Source organism: Hydra vulgaris, chromosome 01 (genome assembly GCF_038396675.1).
Source record: "Hydra vulgaris chromosome 01, alternate assembly HydraT2T_AEP".
Taxonomy (NCBI): domain Eukaryota; kingdom Metazoa; phylum Cnidaria; class Hydrozoa; order Anthoathecata; family Hydridae; genus Hydra; species Hydra vulgaris.
Window position 1 is genome coordinate 27,131,902 of NC_088920.1, and position 24,713 is coordinate 27,156,614.

At 25.9% G+C, this 24,713-nt stretch overlaps 1 protein-coding gene across 1 annotated transcript in view; it reads left to right on the forward strand.

Annotated features, from left to right (window-relative positions):
* Positions 1–3,503: 3,503 nt before the first annotated feature.
* The window catches only part of LOC100210554 (histone-lysine N-methyltransferase 2A), a 100,968-nt gene continuing 79,758 nt past the window's right edge, over positions 3,504–24,713 (forward strand). Inside the window, exons 1-5 of the mRNA XM_065787796.1 lie at positions 3,504–3,817; positions 6,042–6,417; positions 8,785–8,810; positions 14,609–15,264; positions 20,157–20,195. Of these exons, the coding sequence (XP_065643868.1) occupies positions 3,533–3,817; positions 6,042–6,417; positions 8,785–8,810; positions 14,609–15,264; positions 20,157–20,195 (1,382 nt within the window). The 5' untranslated portion in view covers positions 3,504–3,532. The remainder of the gene's footprint in view (positions 3,818–6,041; positions 6,418–8,784; positions 8,811–14,608; positions 15,265–20,156; positions 20,196–24,713) is intronic.

Below are 24,713 nucleotides of genomic sequence, written 5' to 3' on the forward strand. Positions count from 1 at the left end.
GAGGGGAGAAAAAAATTACTTTAAATAAACGAAATTTTGAATAACTTCAGATTCAAATAACTGGTAGATATTTGCATGAGTTTGTTAAAGAAAATTCACGGGGAATGAAAATTGCTTCTAATAAGCAGAAAGTTTCGAACAACCGGGAGTTTACTGTATTAATATCCAGTTACAGCCAAAATATTTAATTTTGGCACATCTAAAATTAATTTGTTTTTTAAAAGGTTTTTAGGTAAAGTTTTTTTTACTACAAGTTTTCTTAAAATAATTATTTTCAGTTAGTTGTCACTAAATAAAAATTGTTGGAAACGAATTAGAAAAAAACGCACCGTTTTATATTTTCAACTCTTTATTATAAATCTTTTTTTAAATTGTGATGGGAATTTTTATAAAATTTCTTATTACTAATCAAATTTTTTTCCCATTATTTTCAAAAAAATTGAATGCGTTTTATCAGCTATGTGCAATATTGCACCATTCGAAAGGTTATCATAACAACCCAAACAACAATATTGAAGCCAATAAGTTTTGGCAGCATGTTTGTATGGAACTAAACATACAAGAGTTAATAAAATTCATTAAAATTTTATGGAAAAAGGCCATTCTTATCTGAAGGCTGACAGCATGCATGCTACCAAAACTTATTGACGTCAATTTTGTTCATCAGATATGTCACTGTATTAGGTGATGGTCTGTACAGTCGCATCCATTTGTTTACAATAATTCCATATACCATGTTCACTTTCATTAGAATCAGGTTTTCAAATTTATCCTTTGAAATAATTGTTTTGAGGTAATTGTTTGCAATAATTGTTTTGATTTTTTTTTACTCTTTTATTTCTGGTTTGAAAACGTCTAATAGTACATTGCGTAACATGTCGTAAAATGAATTTGGATTGTTTAGATTGATCTTTCAAATTGTAGAAGCTATTGAATAAGTTTGATACTTCCTCATGAGAAAATTTATTACAGTTAGATTGACAGTTATGGTTATCCAGCAGACCTTTAGCTTGATTTAAAATTATTTTTCCTTTTGAAGAAATGTACTTTTGCACAGATATTCTTTGCTGCTTGGTAATGTTGCGAATAGCGCCTTTAACCATTGGTTTGCATTTAGCATTTATTGGGTTAACATTTTTAATACCGACTTTAAGTTTTTGCTCAGCATTTTTTGCTTCTGCATTCTCATTAACTTTATATCAAGTCAAATTTAACAGATTTTACATCACTTTCACAATCATCAATACTGTCATTATCCAAATAATTATTCTCTATAAATTCCATTGGTTCATTCGTAATTTTTATAGACAAAAGCATACTATGTAATTATAGTTTTTTTATGCGACGTAATTATAATTATGTAATAAAACAAAACGGTGTTGTAAACAAATCACTTAATAACAAATGCCCTGGATATATAACATAATGCCTTTACGCCTACTGGGTATAATGATAATGAGTCTCTTGATAAGACACCCAATAACAATGGGTATCTTTAATCTATATAGTTATCGGTTAGTTGGAAATAAAACATTTTATATTATGTTAGGAATTTAATGGCATGCTTGTTTGTAGGATAAGCTCACATTTGGTAAAAATGGACGTATCCTACTTTGTTTTATACCCATCATTGCACTAAAGCATTTTTTTTTAACATTATTGAGACAATCAAATAACCTCAGAGTTAATGACGTAGATTGCTAAGCATTAACGTTTAAAATAGTTAACTGTCCTTTGCAGATCTTTTATGATAGTTTGGCGTTAAAAACATCTTGAATATCTTTTACCAAAGGTGATTTAAAAGTACATTTACTTATCAAATGACTTTAATGTAGACATTTGGGTGCATCATTTTTTAACATTATTTTCAAATTGAATTCCAACCACCTGAGTTAGTTGACTCAGATGATAAAAATGATTTCACGCCAAAAAAAAGTTTATAATTTGTTTTACTGAAACTTGTTTTTTAAACGAGCTTCAAAATGTTTATTTATTTTATGAGATGGGAAAGTTTAGATGAAAAAAATAATAATTGAATTAATTGTTATTATTTCCATTATTCAGGTTTTGAAATAGTTTTGTCTTAGAGACAAACTAATAAAATAGTTGGAAGAGTTCTAATTTACGTTATGTTCAATGTTTTCAGAAATTCTGGTTGTGATGAAGAAATCGACTATTGACATTTTCAACAACAAGGTCTTCAAGATCTTTTGTAACCTACCAAATTAATATTGTTAAGTCGTTATATTATGATTAATGATCTTAAACTTTAAAAATGAATGAAATAAATTTTAAACTTATCAAATGACTGTTGCTCATCATTTGATAAGTTTAAACCGGACAGTAGATAAAGGGTGGGTACGCGGGTACCTGGTTATTCGTTGACAGTCTTATTAGTAATGGAGGAATTTAACCTACACTAAGTCTTAATAGAAGAAAGTTCAGAGGATATTAACATATTTTACTTATTGATAGTACTTTGCATTGTAGATGATCGTTGAAATTGTCAAAAAATCTTTTTGGTATAAAACTCCGGCTATTATAACTAAGAAATATGCTGTTTTACTCCGGACATAATAAATAAAAAAAAAATTCTGAGAGAATTTCATCCTAAACAATTTTAGATTACACTCCTGAAGTTAGTTATGTAATTAGATATGTTTCAATCAATCAATTTGATTCCAGTAAAACTGAAATAAAAAAGTAATGAAAATTTTCTGGGTTTCCTTCCAATTGAAAGGTTCACAAGAAAATAGTTGACTCATATTTTGATTAGAAAACCTAATATGTAGGCTTAAATTTGCATTATACTAGAGCGCAGGATATAATAATGGATCCAATATAAGAGGCCATAGAGCAGGAGTGCAACTTTGTTGGAATATTTTACTAGAGTTATATTTTAAAAGTTTGTTTCACGGTGCAAAAAAAAATTAAAGCGAGCGCTGATAAAGGGTATGTACCACCTTAAACAAATTTTGAAGACACTTTACTTTTATACAAATTTAGAAATCGCAAGCCATGGCAAAATTATTTAAGGGGTTGTCCACAAAAATACCTCACACAATTTTTGACCGTTTTAAACCACCTCCCCCCCCCCCCTCGTCACAACATCGTAACTCTTTAGTAGCAGATTCCGTATGAGTTGTCACAAAACCACTAACCCCCTCCCCCCCCCTTTCTAGAGCGTAACGTAATTTATGGAAGACTCCAAAGTAATAGCTTTAGCGCGAACGTTGCATTTAAACAAAAATTAAATCATTAAAAAGTAAAAGCACCTTAACCTCTAAAACAACAGCAAACGCTATGCAAAAACCTGTTAAAAATGTTTCATTAAAATTTTTTCTTTATTGGGTAGGAAGGGAGTAGAAGCATATTTATTTTGTAACTTGGCTTCTGTGATTACTCTATGAAATAACTGAGCTTGATCTGTATCCAGATCCTACATCTGCATCAAACCAATACCAAATTATAAAAAAAAACAACCTCGGATTACCGTTAGGTAATTCACCGTAACAACTGTTCGTTTGAAAAAATGTCCGTAAATGAAACAAACAAAAAAATGGCGCGTATGAAACTTCCTGGCGCGTCTTCTCCAGGCAAAGATAAATTAGAAAATGTTTGTAAGTCTGAAGCTCATTATGATGAAAGTGTAAATCCAATGGTTATTTCGAAAGATGATTACGTTGCTTTGTTTGGTAACTCTTCTTCTGAAGAAGATAATGATACAAAAAATGGATACTGCAATAATAAAGTTAAAGATGAACCTTTTAATAAAAATGACCATACTGAAATAGATGTTTCTATTCCGGTTAAAAAGGTTAGCACGATTTATTATAGGGTTGTAGATAAATTCTGAGTTCCGTTAAGTGAATCAGTTTTCTAAAATAATTAGTTGTACTTTTCCAAAATGTTATTATTTTACTTTTTTTTGTGTGTATAAATGTTATCAAAAATATTGTAAATTATTTATCATATAGAGGTATTTACCGTTTATACAAACCCGAAAAGTCAGTTATTTTGTGCCAATTATGTCATAACATTGCTGATATATTTTAATTGATGAATGGCAACATTTTTATCGTCTTCTGCATTACATTTTCTTGTATTATCTTTTTTTACAGACTTCTAATGCCATATATCTAATCTATTTTATAGTTAGTATCTCAATTTTTATTATACTTACCATGTTCTTAGTCCTGATTTCATACTAATTATCTGAATTTTATACCTCTGAAGTTTTTTTGTTTTTGAATAGAATACTGTTGTCATATTTAGGTTGGTTCTTCTAATAATGCCCTTTCTCATTTAGACAAGGCCTAAAAATACATTGTAAATATAGTGTGTGTTTAGTCATAGCATCGAATAAGATTAGGTCATTAAAGCTTTATGATTAGCTACTGAAAATACCCATAAATAACGGTAATACAATACGGTAATCCTACAGTTAATCAGCCTAAAATAAATTAAATTTTTTGCTTATTGCGCTCTTGTCAATGGAGTCTTTTTAAGATTGCTTCCCCATACCAAACCCTCAGTCAATCAGTAGCATTCCCTTGCGGCAACATGCAGTAAGATACCATCAATCATGATACTAATTATGATTGATGGTATCTTGCACCATCTATCGTAATACTAATGATATTGTCCTCAAATTTTGTTTTAATGTAAAGTCTTTCATTTAAAAGTAAAATACACTTTTTTACTTAGACCCTAAAATCCTAATCAAATTTAAATTCCAATAGCTTTTTAACTTGTGAATGTTTACATTATATATCAACAGTTTTCAAAAAAAGCTCATTCATCAAGTGTTTAAATGCTCTCGTGGGATCAACTAGTTTCTGGATCAACAATTTGTATGGGATTGTTCTCTCTAACTGCAGCTTATCCATGAATAATTAAAACTTAATTATATTTAAATTTGGTTCAATAATAATGTTATTATATATTAAAAATATAACATTAGTAATAATTTTATATTTTATGGCTGAGCAGGCCATATGGCTTGTGTCCCTAATACTTCATGGCCTTTTATGACACTTTTAGAAACATTTTTAGAACGAATCTATAAATTATGTCTGTGACACAGAGCCTTATTAATAGTTAAAACAGCATTTTATGCTTCACTAAACCATTGTAAGCTTTTAAAACTGTTTATATTGCAGTTATGTTATAATACCTCCCAGAATTACTGCAGTGGATAATTAATGACTAACAGTTACTTTATTACATAAAGTGGCAATAGATTATGTATTGATTTTAAATCAACCAAACATTTAATTACATTTTGAAAATTCAGTTTTAATAAACAAAGTAAAACAAGACGTTTTACTAAAAAAGTTATTTATATAATTGAATTTTTCAAAATAATACAAATAATAATTTTAAAAATTATCTATATATTCCAATAATATATAGATCATTTTTACAATAAATATATTTTAAAATTAATTTTAAAAGTATTTATGTTTTTATAATCACATAAAGGTTTTGCTTACTAAAATGGCTAATATTGGCTTTACTTTTTCAAATACTGGTATATAACACTAAATATATATATATGTATATGTGTATATATATGTATATGTGTATATGTATATGTATATATATGTATACATATATATATGTATATGTGTATATATATATATATGTATATGTGTATATATATATATGTATACATGTATATATATATGCATATGTGTATATATTATGTATATGTGTATATATATGTATATGTCTCAATGTTTTTGTCAAGATAATACAACACAACAAAAATAATTATATTAGGTCTATCGGAAAGTTATGTCCGTTTCTATAAAACAGTTTTCATCGCCTTAGCACATAATTATATAGTGTGTGTTCAGCTCATTATTTTTATCATTTAAAGTATTCATACAGACATAGCAAATTAACTCTAAGTTATTTTATGCTTGTCTTCATTACAAAGTGAAAGATAGTTTTGAATATGGACAGAGCTTTTTGGTAGACCTAATAATTATATATACATTACTTAAATGTTTTTTGTTTCATTTTATTTCTGATAGAAATATGTTTTGGAGCCTAAAACACGTTCATCCAGTCGTAAAGTTCAAAATTCTTCACTTGAAGTTGATAATCCATACAAAAAAAACTACTTTAGTTACAGAAAAGATAGAAAGCGTCTTAAGCTTGATCTTGACAAGGATGTAGCTCGTAATGTAAAGACAGTCAAGAGTTTTGAAACATCTAGAAAACTCACTGCTGTAAATAAAACAGTCAAATTTTTACTTGAAAAGGCGCATAAACATACTGCTCATTTACCGCAACGAAGGCGAAAAAAGAATACTGATCAAAATTTTATTTATTATGAAAAAAAGTATATTAAAAACACAGTAGAAGAAATGGAATTATGCAATAAAAATGCCTTTATAGAATCAACAGGTAAAATGATTTTTAATATGACTTATTTTTTATTTATTATCATCATTGTAGGGGTTTAAGTTCTAGCTCAAAACCAAGAGAACCAAATCGTGGCTTGATGCTGACTCTAAACCAATAAATGACATTGGTAAGCAGGCCTTGTTTAAAATGAAAAATGCTTAACACATTAGCCTAATGTGAATTTGACGTCATAAAATGCTCTTCATCTTTTTATTTTTTAAAGACATTAACTTTTTTAAATTACTGCAATAATGTTAATTACAGCAATATGAGTTAAATATTATTATAACTATTAGGAAATGTTTATTTTCCTTCATTTTTTTCTATATTAAATAATTAAATTTAATATTACAATTAAAAATTTTTTTTTGTATAAACAAATTGTTTTTCTCGACATTTGTATAAATGAATTAAAATATGTTAAATTTTTTAAAATGATTATTTCTTAAATAATCATTTAAAAAAATTTGCAACTAAAAAAGATTTTTTATTTTATAAAAAATTAGCGAGTAACAAATAAAAAAATTACGTTAATTATCTACTTTATTGATTAAAAGTTTATTATTTTATTAGCGATTTTGTTGTAAAAGCAAAGATTATTTTTTCCAAACACTATTTTGTTTGGAAAAAAAAAATAATTGCTGCACTCTACTTGCGTTATAAAAATAAGTTTATGTTTTGTGCAAATTTTTGATACAGCCTCGGAACACATTTAATATATAATTTAGTAAAAAAAAATGTTTAGGAAAGAAAACCAATAAAAAAATTGCAATAAAAATGAGCTAAGTTTTTTTTAAAAATAAAAAAAATTTAAATATTGAAAAATATATAATATTATTTTTAAATAAATTTGACAGAAAAGTTAAACCCAAGCATTAACTTTAATTTTGATAAATTTCAATATATTTTTAAATCAGAATTAATATATATATATTTTTTATAATTGAAATTAAATTATATATTTTTTTATAAGAATAAAATTATATATTTTTATTAAATTAGTTTTGAATTAAATCATTTTTTTTTATTTATCAGAATTGAATTACATTATAATGATCTTTGCTTCAAGCTTAAAGTATTAGCGTTTTCAAGCAAAAAAATCGATCATTACTATAAAAAAAAAAAAAATTATAAATTATTTATTACTGTACAGAAACTTATGTAAATTTTTTTAATGCAATAAAAAAATTGCCTAAATATTCTTGTGCTCTCAAGGCGATAAATAAAAGTTTTTATTATATATATTTCTTTTATGTTTTTTTTTTTTTTATGTTCTGATTAATAACTTCGCATTAGAAAAAAATTGTCTTTAACTATAAACATTTATTATCTATTAAGTTTTCGTAGTTTTTAATTTTATTTGAGTTTTTTTTATCTAACATGATTGTCATTCAAACTTTTTTACATAATCGTTATTCAAAAGTTAATGCGGTTTTTTATAAAGCTAATTACTTCTTTTATCTTACTGCTTATAGAATAATTTAAAAGTTAAAAAATGATGAAAAATTGCTTAATGGAATTTGCTCTTGGTGTACATAACGCATACGTAAATTGCCGGCAGCTTAGCGCTTTAAAACAAGGCCTAGGGTAAGGAAGAAGGAGTGAACTTTCTGGTTTAATACTCTTTTTTTTTTTAATACCCTTTCATATTAAAGTTTTTGTTTTATTAATATTTTCTGTTATTAATTTAAGATGTTCTTCTTTGAACTGTTTGTTTGTTCTTTTTTCTCGTCCAATTTTTTGATTAAACCTTTTTAAAAAACCTGCACAAATTTTGCCACTGTTTGTAAAGTCATTGCAATTAGTCAAAGGGGAAATAAATTACAAAAGTCTTTTTTAATTAAATTTTTTTTAAGGTTAGTTTATAATTTTATAAAAGTTTAACTCTACTGTATAACAAATTTAAACAAATTAGTTAAAAGTTTAATGTGCAAAAGTATTAAACATCTAAAGTCACATTAGTTTACTGTAAAGCTTTGTTGTGTTGTTTGTTAAAAAAATGCAATGGTTTGATTTAAAATTATGTCAAAACTAATACTTTTAAAGCATAAAGTTTTTTTTTATTTACAAAGTTCAGTATCTTTTATGAAAAAAAAATTAAAACACTAAAAAAAAAAATTGACACCAAAAAAAAAAAAAGTTTGTTGTCAATTTTTCAAGGTAGGCGATCAATCTAATGTTCAAATGGGCTGCCTACTTTGTTTTGTGCACTGGTCGAGACAATGTTGTTGCTCCTCATACCATAAATGAATATTTATAAATTAGTTCAATAATAAATTTTAAATGTATTATTTTTTTCAAGTTTCAAACAAAATAATTTTTCTGTCAGAATCTATTTTAATTTTTTTTTTTTTTCTTTTGCTTTAGGTAAAACCAAACCAAGTTATTCTGAGGTATTGAAGTTTAAGATTTATGATATATATATATATATATATATATATATATATATGTATATATATATATATATATATATATATATATATATATATACATATATATATATATATATATATATATATATATATATATATATATATATATATATATATATATATATATATATATATATATATATATATATATATATATACATATATGTTTTTGGATTTTAGGCTTAATAGCTTAATTAGCTTTTTTATAGAGACCATTTTTTGTGGAATTGTTTTTATGTTTGTTAAAAAATGGTGGTTTTTTCAAAATATAAATTTTATCAAAAAAAAATTTTTTTTAAGTTGAGTGGGTTACAATCCACAGATGTTTTTTTTCTGAAAAGTTTCAAAAACTTTGATAAAATTTCTGAGCTTTTAACATTTAACAAAACAATTTAGACTTTCTTTATTTATCTAACAAAAGTGCAAAATTTTTAAGTTATGCTGAATATTATTTTATATTATTTTTATTTTATGCTACTTTTTATCAAAAATAATCTGAAAACCTATATTGTTGATAATTATTATTAGATGGAAACATTTTAAGATTAATTTTAAAGCCAAAAAAAAACTTTACTTAAACCTAATATGAACAGATTCACGGATTAAAAGTCAGACAAAAAAATGCAAAAAATATTCAAGATGTTTTTGAAAGGGATTGATCTGGAAATCGATTTCAATTTATATAATTTATTGTATGCATATTCATTATAGTAAGATAAAAGAAGGATGATCAGTAATAGATTAAAAAAATAAACTTAACCAAGTTATGACAAAAATTGAGGAAAAGTTTTTCACTTTTCCTTCAATTATAGAATATTATTTAACTTTTTATATATACAACGCATAGCTAAAAAAAATTTAATAAATAGTTATCCTAATAAAATAATAAATTGTTTTATATTTATTTGTTCCATTTTTTACAAGTTATTTTATTAGAAAAACCTTTGTACACACTAATAAGTACTAATATCCTATTCCATTCTTTCGCCTAATGAAAATTTCTATTTACTTCGAGATTTAACTCAACAAACTGCAATACTTTTGTAACTGTAGAGGTAGTTTAGAATCTGCTTATTCTAAAACCAATAATTTTAATATGAATTACCTCAATTAAATTTAAATGACCACAAACTAGACAAAGGTCTTTTCTATAAAACAGATTTTTACCTTAGCTCAGAACACGCAACATATTTTTTCACTTTAGTTATTTGAAGTTTCCTAACTTCTCCTTGCATCCAGTTAGAAATCTCCTGATTTCTAACTGGATGCAACTGTCTTAATTCCTTATTTACGCAGTTATGCAAACACTCTTCTTCACTCACTCACTTCACACAAACCCTCTTCTTCACTTAAAAGCTCAATACTTTTATGTTGTTTAACAAAAAGTGGTACATTAAAAATGAGCTCATGCATTTTTCAAGTGATTTCCTTGGCAAAGCAAGCATGGAACTCTAAAGCAAATAAATTTATTAATAACTTAAAAACTCACTTATTTCAGCATCAGAAAGAAATTTTCTCTTAAAAAGTATTGGTTGCGACTATTTAAAAATGCTAAATATGCGTATAAATCTATTCCTAATTGCTATATCATCAATGACACTACAAAATTTATAGTGGTTTCTGAAAACTATTTTGCAATGATTACCTACAAATACATTACCATTTGAGCTTGTGACTCAACTTTCATATCATCAAGGGCCTGAAGTAGAGCCCTCTCATGAGACCCTATGTTATTTTGTATTTTTTTCATAATCATTTTCATATTCATGTTATTTTGTATTTTTTTCATAAGCATTCTATCTGTAATCTATTATAATCAATGTCTACAAATTGTTTACCTAATAAACGCAAGGCTTCTGCTGTATTCGAATATTCAACGCTTTTAGCAGCCCACATTTCACTTGTTCTCATATATTCACATTTAGATAAAGGTAAATCAGCCTGACAATCTAAAGTCTTACATTCCTTCAAACAATAATTTATATAGTTTTAGGACTATTCGTAACATTATATGTAAAATAGGAAGCGCAACATTTTCTAAAGTTATTATCAGAAAAATTGCAGGAGCAATAATTGAATGATGAAACTTACCTAAAGTTCTAATGTTTCCACCATTTCTAACTTCACACAAGTTTGCATTGTAAGTCTCTTCCAGAGATTGTATTGTTCTCCATACAATATTACAATTAGCAGTTGTTTGAGACATAGAAGCATGGTTTCTTAGAGACTTTAACTCAACTAGGTCTGTAAAACTAGGAGAACTAGCAGCTGAACCCTGGTTTCCCAGAACATCATTGATGAAACAAATATATCCACCTAAGAACAACTTAATTTTTTTGCTTTTTAATTTAAAATCTGAGAACTGAGTTCTTTTAATGTTGTTGGCATAATGCCTGTGAATAAAAGCAATATTCTCACGACAATCAGAACCCTGATACATACAAAATAAATAAATATCATGCACAGATCCAAATGATTTAGAATTGACAACTTCAAAATGGAATTTCATATACTTTCCACCTTTATCTCCTGCAAAAAGGAGCCATACCTCTTTGCCAAAACCGATATTAGAGTTAAGATGGTCCTGAATTTGAAAATTGTTAAAAACTTCTTCAATATAAGTTGTCAAATTCTTAACAATTAACACAGAAACTGAACTAAGTGCTTCATTCACAGATGGATAAAGCAACATAGACTTTACAGTAAAATGTGTTTTACTGACATGCATTATTTGCATTTCTTGTTCTTTTCTTATCTTGGGCTCAGTTGGGAGAAGCTTTGCACCAAGATTAAACAGAATATGCCTTAGCCTTCGGAGTTCAGCCTTAATTGACTCTGTAGCTCAGTAATATCAGAACTGCACAATAAAACCTAAACTAACCACAACCTAACTTATTTGCAACACACTGAAGTATTGACTTTTTACAAGACAGAGCATCACAAACAGCATAGACAAGTCACTCTCTAGATCTGAACCAGCTAACAATTGAAGGAATATAAAGGCAACTTTATATCGTCTAGCTGTACTACGTCTACTTAACTTAGAATTTAAGTTTATCACAACTTAACTTAATATGAATATATTTTTTAACAACTAATGGACTATCAACTGATGTAGTATGAGTTTTACTTAACTTAATTCCACGAAAGAATTCAGAAGAACCAATATTGTCATAGCTTAAATAAGAGTTCACGACAATTAAATCCTTATTACCGATAACAAAACATTTACAAACTTGGTAACTGTGCTGTTTTATCAATCTAGCATTTTTACCACGAGCAGATGCAAATTTTCTGTTTTTAAATTATTTTTTTTAGATTAAGTTGAAGGTACTTCTCCTGTTTTAACCTTGTGCTCATATAACTAGCCTCTCATATAGCTGTTTTAGCCTAATGCTCATAGCCTCTAGTTGAGAACTTAATGAGTTACAACACATGTATAGTGCCTCGTTTTTAGAATTCAAATCCATAATTTAATTTTCCAACTTTATTACCTGCATTTTTAATTTCTCTATTTGCTCTCTATTAGTTTTTTCTCTAGACGTTAATTGATCAATTTGAATACTAAGCTCCTGATTCCTATTTAAAATAAAAATTAACTACATCTGCTGATTTTTTTCTTGGTGGAGCTTTAGACAATTGCATTTTAAAAAATGCTTCATTTTTTGAAGCTTGAAAAGTTTTTTTAAATCTTTTTTCTTTGGGATAATGTTTGGCACATTTTTATCAAACTCATCAGTACGAGGCAAATTAAACTTAATTGGCAAAATAAAACTTAAAAAACTAAGCAACACTTTAGATAGTGAGTAAAATAGAAATCACATTGTTGGTGATTTTATCACCGTTAACCAATTGCTTAACAAAAGGAAAGTTATATTCATCTTCCCATCCAATATATTGTTTCAAATTTTTCCTTACAGTAGAATACATTGCTATAAAATTATCATAAACATCATGATATAAATATAATACAAACAACTCAAATAAAACAATATTTATTGGCAAATAGATCCAGTAGATATAAAAGAATTAAACTACTTATCTGATTACTAGTCAAACTCTCCACAAGGCAAGAAAAAAACCCGCATAACTTTGTTTATCTTATAACTGAAAATTTTGCCTCGCTGAAACAGTAATTCTGTTGAAATTCATTAAATTTTAGCTTGGGGCATAACCCATTTAAGGTTATGTCATAGCTTCAAAATGTAAACAAAAACTTTGCAAAAAAACTTTGATTTTTTTGCTAAATAAGTTTGAAATCATTCTTAATAACATAGCTGAAGTTATAGTAAATTATTTTTATATTTTCATGTCCATAGAGGGTTGAAATTTCTAAACTCGTGATGTAATGCCCAATTTTACATTGCGTGAAATATCTATGAACCATCAATATTGATTTTTATGTATTGAATTGATAGTATTTTTATATAGCCTAAAAATAAAATTTTTGTTTCAAATCAATGTTTTGACAAGTCAAAATTTTCTTAGTGATGTATCCATTATTATCCATTATTTTAAGTGTCTGTGTAAAAAAGAGAAGGTTCATAGATACCAGTATCTATGAAGGTTATAAGGACTTTTTTTGTTTTTACACAACCACTGCATTCAATAACCACAATTCCACACTAATTTGTTGACAAAAAAGTATATTAAATATAGTTTTATCTCCCTTTGTCTTCCATAAGGCAAAAAATTTCAAAATATCAATAAATAAATACTACAGTTTGGGCAGAAAATGAGGCATTACATTAAAATTTGGGTGTCCAAAATGGTATACTGTTGTCAAAATTGACCTGGATGCATCACTGATCTTTGTTATATTTTTTTATATGTTTCTATCTTGTCTTTAAATAGTTACTTGAAAAATAAATTGTGAGTGAATTTAGAAATATATTGCATTAATAATAAATCAAAACAACTTTCATACTAATTTTAAAAAAATAAAAATTAAAAAATTGAAAAGCTTATCTCTCTTTATTTTTATTTACCTGCCCCTAAATATACCAATATACATATATACAAATATACATACATACAAATATACATACATACAAATATACATACATACAAATATACATACATACAAATATACATACATACAAATATACATACATACAAATATACATACATACAAATATACATACATACAAATATACATACATACAAATATACATACATACAAATATACATACATACAAATATACATACATACAAATATACATACATACAAATATACATACATACAAATATACACACATACAAATATACAACCTAATTTCAAAACAGTGTGACTAACCATAGGTGTCATTATGTGCAAAAAAAAAAATAATTCTAAAAGTAGTTATAAAAAGAAACAGAAAAACTTCTATAGTTTTTAAAAAATATTTAAACATTTCTCTATTTCTCTAGGTTAATTAAAATTATTAATTAAAAAATTTTAAGTGAGTTTAAAAAACAACAAGATGAGTAATTTTTTGGATTTTTTTGTTTTCTATTTCCTGAAATATCAAAAAAAGCAGTGTTTTATGCCCTACATATAAATTCATTTTTTTACTTATTTGAATATTAAAGTAAATTTTAATTAAATTGACTTAAGTTTGTTAAGTTTGATCTAATTCTATATATTGAAGCTAAACAACAAGCTAAATTCTATATATTGAAACAACATAAATTCAAACAATTAGCTTCCACTTTATTAAACTCAGCATGCACTTTGCTACATGCACACGATATGTACAGTGATATATAATTTTTTTTAGAAAAAGAAGGTCCGAATGAAATATGTTGTATCCTGTTGTTCTAATCAATCTTCTCAAAACAGTTTTTCTCCTCAAAAATATGTCACACCTTATTCTCCTCCTCAGACTTCACATAATGGCTCTCCTCCTAAGAAAAGGATAAAGATAAAGAATAGTTCACCTCAAAAACTTTTTACTAAGCAAATGAGTGAAGCATCTAGAACACTATCTGAAAAATCTATTCTTAATAATTCTCCTAAAGTTTTATTAAATAACTTTATGGATATATTTGATAACAAGAGTTGTTTACTTGATGAAGAAATAAAATCATCAAAAAATAATGACTTTATAAAATTGTTTAATGGAGAGGCTGATAACAATGCATATATACAAAAAGTATCAAACAGACAAAATCTGTTTCCAAAAAAAATAAAGTGTGATGATCAAGAAAAGCATGACACAGATAAAAAATTGTATATAAATCAAACGAGGCGTATTAAAAAATCGTTTCCACCATCCGTATTTTGGAAAAATCACACTGGCAATATTCGATTAAAAGCAATAAACATAAGTGGAAAACTTCATTTTACTGACTTTAGCAATCGACTTGTAACATTTTGTGGGAACTGTGCAAACTGTAAAAAAACAGAAGATTGCATGAAATGTAAACATTGCAAGTATGAAATTTTTTTTTTTGTTATTTATTTTATATTTTACCATTTGTTTTTCTTTTTTTTGTTTTGTTTTTTTGTTTTATTTAAATTAAAGATACTGTTAGAACTTTAACAGAATAAAGATACCAATAGAACATAATCCCGCATAATCCAATGAATTTCATGTCAGCACAAAGAGTGCCAAACTTTGCCTACATCAGATCAGCAAAATTTTGATTTTAGTTTTTTGCATCTTGTTACAAAAGGGTTAATAATTATTTGGTTATTTAAGCATTGCTTTATAAGAGTATAGCTTTAGACAATAGCTACTTAAAGAATGTAGCAATTAAACTTTATTTAAGTTTATAGCAAATTTATGAATTGACAATATAATGTGTTTTATGCACGTCATTGTCATTGTAGTTATGTGTTTAGTCGTCCTTATAAGGTCTCAGTGTTATTTGGGCTTTAACACTGTTAGAGGATTTGGCAGCACTTTTTTTGGAATTGATAGTATCAGTTTTTTTCTTAGCTTCACTCAATCTTAAGACAGCTGCCACATGCATTCAAGAACGTAAAGTATGGTCTGAAAAGTTTTTCTTTTTCATGACTAATGTTTTACTTATGAATGTTTCTGTTGCTAGTTTAGCACAGTCTTTATTTTTATTGTGACAGTTTTCTAAAACTCCAAATAACCTCTGTAAGTATTAGACCAAACTAAATTAACTTCTCCTAAATCATTTGTTTGAAAACTGTAGGATTTAAAATTTAATTAACAAATTTTTTAATAACTATTTTGTTAGGCATATTACAACTTGTTTAGAGTTTTCTTTGTGCAACACTCTAGTATTTATTAGTTTTCTTATATATGTTTTATATAAATAAGTTTTTTATCCACATATGTTAATTTTAACCTAACTATACTAGACTAAACTTTCCAATTAAACTTTTAGATCTTGAATAATATTAAAATATCCGTAAACATGTAAATGAATGGTTTTATCTAATAAAATGAATTAATATTAAATTTTACAACTAAGTAACATTATAATTCTGCTAAAATATCAATTAAAAAATATGAAATCAACAGACATTTGAAAAGCAAGTTTTATTAGTTTATGACCTTGTATTGATGACCTTGCTATGCTTGTAATGATTGAATTTGAGAAAATATAAAAAAATGATTTAAAAAAAAAATTGATTTTTTGAATTGAATGAATTTTTTAAAAATAGAACGCTTCTAACTTGAAAAACAAATAGATTATATATATGATAAATAAAATTAAATTATGAACAAATATTTTTTACATACTTTTTTTTTTGCATGTTGGTGCTTTTAGAGATTCAGGATGGCAAGGCAACGACCATTGCTCTTGATATATTTAAAGCTTTTAAAAAAATTTAGCAATCGGGTCTTTTTCACAAGCTTACTTCATATGGTGTGTCTGGGAAAATTTATGAGGTTATCATATCACTTCTTTCTAACCACTTTTATATATATATATTTTAAGTCATCCTCAAGACTCTTTTTAAAAGGTCAAGACTCTTTTTCATTTCCAGTAACTTCTAACGTATCTCAAACATTCTGTAGAATCAGGGTAAAAGCATCTATAGTGTTCAGACTATTATTAAGCCATTCTTTTATCCTTGTCCTTGATATGTTAAAATGTTTGTAGAAAAGGTAGCTAGAAGCTAGAATGCTTGGAAATTAGTTTAGATCCAATTTGTGCATTTGATGGTTTTACAATGCTGAAATTCCTCTCACCCTTCAAACTCAACCAGAGCTTGTAGCATTTGTAGCTTTGTTTCAGCTGGAGCTTCTTTATCACCCAAGGACAAAACACATTAGTTGTAGTAAAGCAAAGATCAGCGTTAGTGTAGGCATTGCATAATGCCGACCTAGATTTTGCAAACTGTTTAACAGACTAAAGATACTGGTAGGACTTTAACTAAAGGGTAGCAAACTAGTTATGTTGTAAATCATTAGAAATGTAACAATTATAGTGTTGCAAAATAACATATTTTTTTTGCTACCATATTTTTTTTACCTAAAAAAAAACACATTTTTTGAAGTTTTTTTCAATAGTTTTTTAGGGTTTTGCACTAAAGTTTTTTTTTTTTTACATTTTTAACTTTCTAAAAGATTTTAAATTTTGATTGAGTTTTTTTAGATTTTATATTAGGTTACATTATTCAAGTTTATCTAAAGTGTGAACAGAGAGTTAGTTTACATTTATCATGTTTTATTAAAGTGTGAACAGGGAGTAAGATAACGTTTCTCAAGTTTTATTAAAGTATGAACAGAGAGTTAAGTAATAGAGTTGATAAAATACAGATTTTTTAAAATTGTTTATTAGTGGTTGTTTTTTCAAAATTTTATTCTTTTTAAACTTTAAATTCAAAATTTGATAACAAAAAACAATTTTATTTTTTAATTATCTCCAGTGTGACCACATAGTAGTAATTATTAATAATGCTCATTATTAAGTTTTCAACCTAATAACTAAGTAATATAATTAGTTTGATTATAATTTTTAATTAATGCTTGCAACACCTTTAAGTTATTATATTCGAAAGTAATTTCATAATTCAGTTACTGTTAAAGTTATGACAATTGTATTAATTGATTTTGCTGTTTATAAATTTTACGATAAACTGGTACATTTAAGCATTTGATAAATTATATCATACCATCATTAAAAATATTTTGTTTCAAAACAATTTTCAAAAAGGTATGTTTTTTTTTTAATTGCTACAAAAAGTTTATTCTATTAAAAATTTATATTCAAAAAAAAACTTATTATTGTTTTCTGCGATATACTGTTAATAAGTAAAATTTTTTTGTAAATATAGAAATAAAGTTTTAAAAAACAAACCAATTAAAAACCAACCAACTAAAACTATGCAAAAGTAAATAAACTTAATGCTAATTCATATACATAATAAATACATTTATTATATATATAATACTATAAATATATTTATTATATATATAATACTATAAATATATTTATTATATATAATACTATAAATATATTTATTATATATAATATTATAAATATATTTATTATATATATAATACTATAAATAAACTAATGCTAATTAATTAATGATAACTCGATAACTTTAAATTTTGATATTTTGAAATACAGTGTTGCATAATAATAATAATCATCACTTAGTAAAAATCTTTAATTATTTAATTCTCATTTATTCTATTAACTGATACAATTGTTCTTGATTTAAAAAATATATGGGTTACGTAAAAATTTGAGACTAATAGTTTTTACAGCAAAAAACATTTCTAAACAAAAAACAAAACAAATAAAACTCTCTTTTACTTATACTATATACTGTATTTTAAAAGATTGAAAAAAAATTTCTTTTATTAACAACTTTTATCTATAAACATTTGTTAAAGTTTGATTATGTTATAAAAATTTTTAACTAATCTTAAACAAAGTAAATATTAAACAATCTAAATTATAATACAAATTAAATAAGTTGTGAAAGTTGAGTTTAGTTAATTGTATATTTTAAAAAGTGTTATTTTAGTATGGCGATGTACATCCATCTTTCTAAAAGTAGTAAAGTTCCTTGATAAAAAAATTTTTTAAATATTAAGTTCAAATTTTTTTGCATTAAGCAAAAATTTAAGGAAAAAAGTTTTTATATCAAATCTTGATCTTGGTTCAACATAAAGCATCTGAATGATAAAACTTCAGCATAAAGTGTTAAATTTTCATTTTTTCTTATAGTGTTATTCATAGTGTTAAATATAGTGTTATTCAGCTGAAACTTATAACATGTTCTTTTTAAACTGACTGAATCTAACATTTTCAGTTGACAAGTCAACTTTTTGTCAACTGCTTTCTTTTTCTTGAACTCTTTACCTTGTATTCTGTTAATTTCCAACTTAATTAATGGTCCCTTCTCCCAACCTAGTTGAGATTAAATTTGCTTTTTTTAAATTCTTAAAAAAAAATAACTGAAAATAAGAAAACAGAAAAAAAAAAGTTTTTTCTGGCATGTTCTTAAGGCAGAGATTTAAGACATTACAAAAACTAAATATCTTGAAGCTGAATGTCCGGCTTGGTTGACTGCAAAAATCTTATAAGCTTTCTGATAGAGATCAGGGGAAACAAAGAGACCAGATTTTGAAAATTAAGATAAAATAAGGAAGTGAAATTTTTGAAAATATTTTAAATTTATTTTCTTTAAATTGACACTGATTCTTCACAATCAATAAACTTTCTCCTTTTAAAAGAGTATTCAATAGTCTTCAATATTTAAGTTCAAAGATTCTTCAAATCATGATCAGAAAGTATGAAATTTATGGTTCTTAAAACTGGTACATGTGTAGTTTTTCTTTTATGTTTATGTACTATATTTTATGTACTATTTCTTAAAAATAGTACACAAGCAGTTTTTTTAAAACTGGTTTTCATATGTGGTTTTCTTGAAACTGGTATTCACATGTAAGTTTCTAAAAACTGGTTTTTACGTGTATTTTAATTTAGTTTGTTTAGAACTTAGTTTGCAGTTTTTAGTTTGCTTTAGTATTTATATTTTAGTATGTTTTAATAACTTTTAAAAAGATATGGTAAATTTGAAATATCTCATTTGCTTTTAATTACTAAGTTTATGTTACTTTTAAAAAGATATGGTAAACATAAATTATCTCATTTGTTTTTAACTTTTATTTTAACTTTTGTGTTTAGTTTTAACATTTTATTCCTAGTATCAATGTAGAGTGGAAATGTATTGTAATTGTTTTAATTCAGTAAAATAAAAAAAATAGAAAAATAGAACTTTATTATTACATTACTTATACTTATTTACTTGGCAATTAGACTGTAATAGAGTGTAAACATTTAAGATTTTGTATATTTATCATTGTTATATATTTATTACAGGAACTTAAAAGGTTATGCAATGAGATATCTTCCTTGTTAGTGAGTATTGTTAATTGATATTTAAAGTTATGTTGTATATATATATATATATATATATATATATATATATATATATATATATATATATATATATATATATATATATATATATATATATATATATATATAATGTCGTTCTATATTTAGTTATGTTTGTATTTTACTAATACTATTTGTTTATTGGTCCAATAAGTCGAGTAAACAATTAAATAATCGGAAATAATTTTTTAAAATTTTTTTTCAAAATCCAACTTACTCGCATTAAAAAATTGTCAAAAGTTGCTAAATCTTCATAGAAGATTTATTGAGGCATATTGAGGTTATACAAGAAGACTCAAACTATAGAAAGAAAAAGAGGCTGTGGAAAGATAAAAGGTTTTGTTGATAAAAACAAAGTGAACTTGATCATCCAGTCATTTACAAGAAACCCATGCCAATCCCAAAGAGATTTTATCAAAAAGTTAGAATGCAGTCATTTTCTTGTTAGAAAAGCACTCAAGAGCAAGGGTTTGAAGGCTTACACCAAGAAAAAAATTCAGAATTGATTGATTGTAGTTTGTTAAACTTTTTAACCAAGAAAATGACAAAATGTGCTGCAAAACTTTTCACAATTGCCCGGCCATCAATACTATTATCATTCAAAAGGTGTTTATGCAAGGGTGAACACTTGGACTTTAGGTCAGTCACCAAAATTGAGTTACCCGTCGCTATAATTTATAAAAACTCCACTGAAAAAATTCAGTTGAGTTTTTGCATATTCCAGTCATTTTTCCTTATAGGGCTTAGTGTAGATTTGAAATAGTTTGCATAAATAAAAGTAATATTGTAAACTATCAATAACATTCACTTTTCTACTTTCAGATAAAGCCCCCCTAGGAAAATTTGATTCAATTTTTTAAAAACTTATGTAGCAAAAAAAATTTTTTTTGTACATAGTTGGATAAACCACTTTTTTTTCAACTGCCCATCCTCCTTTTAAATCTCTTTGCTGCGGCCCTGTACATGGCGATATATATGCCATTAATTATATTTACTTGCAATGAGCGCTTATTTTATATTAATATATAGGCACTCTTTTTTTACAACTACAAAGTGTTGATAAATTTAAAAAAACAATTTACAAATACTTTAAAATCCTTTGCTTTAAATCTGTTGTAATTATTATTTGTTACAGGACCTAAAAACTATTGAGGTTTTGAAAGTATTTGAAAGTACTGTGTTGTAACTAAATTTCATTTTAAACTGCATTAAAAATCATTTAAACTAATATAACGAAAGTTATTGATAGAATCTAAATTTGGTATTTAAAAAAAGATTATATTTCCTTATAATTTATTTCTTAAAACAATGGTATACTTAACATAATATAATAATTAACATAATGAATTAGTTAGCAGATAAAGAGAAAAAAATTTCTTTAATAAAAATTGCAAAACTATTTTACATTCTTTTGAAACTAAATTTTACATTCAACGTTTTACAAATTTCCTTCAAAACTAAATTAAAATTTTTAAAATCATATTTAATTTAAAGACTGTTAATTAAAAAAAATTTTGATTTTTATGATTTTGATTTAATATTTTCTGAATAAACATCATATAAGGATATTAAAAGATAAATACTTATATATATATATATATATATATATATATATATATATATATATATATATATATATATATATATATATATATATATATATATATATATATATATATATATATATAAATATTATTAAAAGATAAATTTCCAAAATAAAAAAAAGTTTTTTCTTTACATAAAACTATTAACTATACTAAACTAATTAAAATACGCTTACGCGTGTGAGATTTGTAAAGGTCGGTTTCCATATATTAAAAATGGTCACACGACAGTTGCAGGACAGTTGCAAGATTCTATTTTTGCGCGCTGTACCATATTTTTATTGATTGATACTGAACAATGCATACCTCTGCTATGTCAGCGACAAGTTTAAGTATATTTAAACTGAAGAGTTTGCTCCGAATATCCTTGTGTGGTAAGCAATTTGCTCTTGTAGCCTTAAGATCGGACCATTCGTTTTGAAAGACTTTGACTTCCAATTTGTACATCACTTAATGTCTTCAGAAACATCTTTTGCCATTTATTAACAAACACAACAAGGCAGTTATATTTTGATGGATAAGGCTACAGAGGCAATAGAGTGGTAAAACCAAAATAACATCGAAATTGTCCCAAAAGTTGTGAATCAACCAAACTACCCTGAGTAGTGCGTTATTGAGAGTTATTGGGCACTTGTCAGCAAATCAGCAAAGGATGACAAAAAATTTAAACAAATATGAATAGCAGCATCAAAAAAAAAAGAAAAATCCAGCGTGGAAAATAAGAAATCGAAGTCGAGCGGTCAAACTGACCGGCTAATACATAAAATTGACGATCAATTGCTTTTTTTGGGTGGTCAAAATTTTAATCTTTTTTTTGGTTTAAATTTTCATCAAAGTAATTATTCTGCATGACGACAATTCTTAAATAAAAAAATAACTTGATACTTTAAATTGAACGAACTCGTATTCCTTATTTGTATTCTATTTTTTATAAAAATAAAAAATTTACGTTTTTATATTATATCCAAATAATTTAAACTGAATACTTAATCAAGTATCGTTTTATGTAATACTACTATGATAATTGCGTAAGTTAGAAAAAACAAAGTTTTATGTAACTTAAAAATGTTTTTTTAAAGATACGTTTCATCTGATTCATTATCCAAAGTTTAATCGAAAGACGATTTTAAATCTAAAGACTCGTCTGATGACGATACAATTAATCAATTAATTAATTAAATCAATTAATGTTTTTATAGTTTTTTTGTTGCTTTTTTTGAATAAATTTTTAGACTTTCTTGAGTAGGCCTTCGCAATGTCTTCGGTCTATAATTCAATGGCAGGATTCACATCAAATTCTTCACTATTTGTTTCGTCAGTGCACACCCGAATTAAATTATTTAGCCGTTTTCAGTTAAGCGATTACTTGTGTCAGTTTTAATTCTATTCATAAAAGAAAAAAGACGCTCAACCTTTCCATTCGAAACAGACAATACGAACAACAATTCAACAAGAAGTAGAACTGGACAAAAAATCTTTGTTCATAGAACTCGAAAAAATTTGATACCATACTTAACGGTACTCAGTTTTATCTGGTGCTAAATATTTGATAGTGTAATCAACTAAGTTATGCCAAGCATCTAACATATTATTTACACTCCCAGTGAAGCCAGCATAACATAACAGCATATTGTAAAAGTCATACAATTTTTCGTTGTTATCATCAGCAAATGAACTATTGGCGTTATTTTGAAACCAGCCACCAGTGTTTAGGATTAACATTCCATACATATCATGAACTGTATTTTGTGCTACCAAACGCTCTTCTGTGGATTCGGCAATTAACGCTACAATCATTGATTTTGAATTCTTAACTAAAGTTAGTGTGTTTGTAAAGTCATGTAGCTCAACATCCTGGAATGAATACTTTCCAGTGTTGTTTGTTACTTTTGACTGTTGGTAAACCATTAAATTCTTTTTTCTTCAAGCAACTTAACTGTTTTTTAGTTTGTTCAATAAATCCAGATGATGCTACGGAATCAATTTCGTTGTTATGAAAAGATAAAAATAACAACTTTGCTGGCGATAAAACTTCTATGAATAATGCTAAATAAAGAGGTATTCGTCCATGATTCCACTTCTGATGATACCCTTTCAACTTTGCTCTTTCTGCTTGAGTAAAACTGAAATCTGCAGTCATGTTTTCGAGATATTTCATATATACTCCATATTTGTCTGAGATCATATCAAGTGCTTGAATTTTATGTGCAATTCATCGTGTTCTTATTTATTATTTCACAAGTATTTTATTTTATAAAAAGTTTTTATTGCTCAAAACACTGTTTTATAAAGAACTTTTGTTGTATAAAAAAACGAGCATGTAATAAAGTATATTATGTTATAAAGTATTTTTTATAGATAAAATTGAAAAAGAAATCCCAATATAACTGATTTTTGGGGCCAATACCTACAATTTCAAGACAATTTCAGAAATAGAAAGAAAAAAACACTCAATGCTCATCTCGGTTTTTCCTATTGGAGTAGGATCGAAACTGATAATAATTTGCTTAGCATACTGACGACATACAGTACATTTTAATGGTGTAACATAATTTCCATTATTTAATATCTTAGCCAATCATTAGCATTATATTTTGCAAGAGTAGTGTTTACCTATTTTTGAGCTGTTGTTAGCTGTAATTTTCTACTATTGAGTTTTTTCTTCTTTTCAACAGGTGGTTTTAATTCTGATCCTGCTTGTGTTAAAAATGAAAGTGTTGTTTGTCTCTTATTAGTCGCCTTCATTTTGAAGAGTTGAGTTAGACGATTCTCTTACAATTTAATAATATAAAAAATGTGCAAATTAGCAATTGTTAATTTAAAATTTATTTAAAAATAACTCATTCGTTGCTATGACTTGGGAAATTGTGGGAAA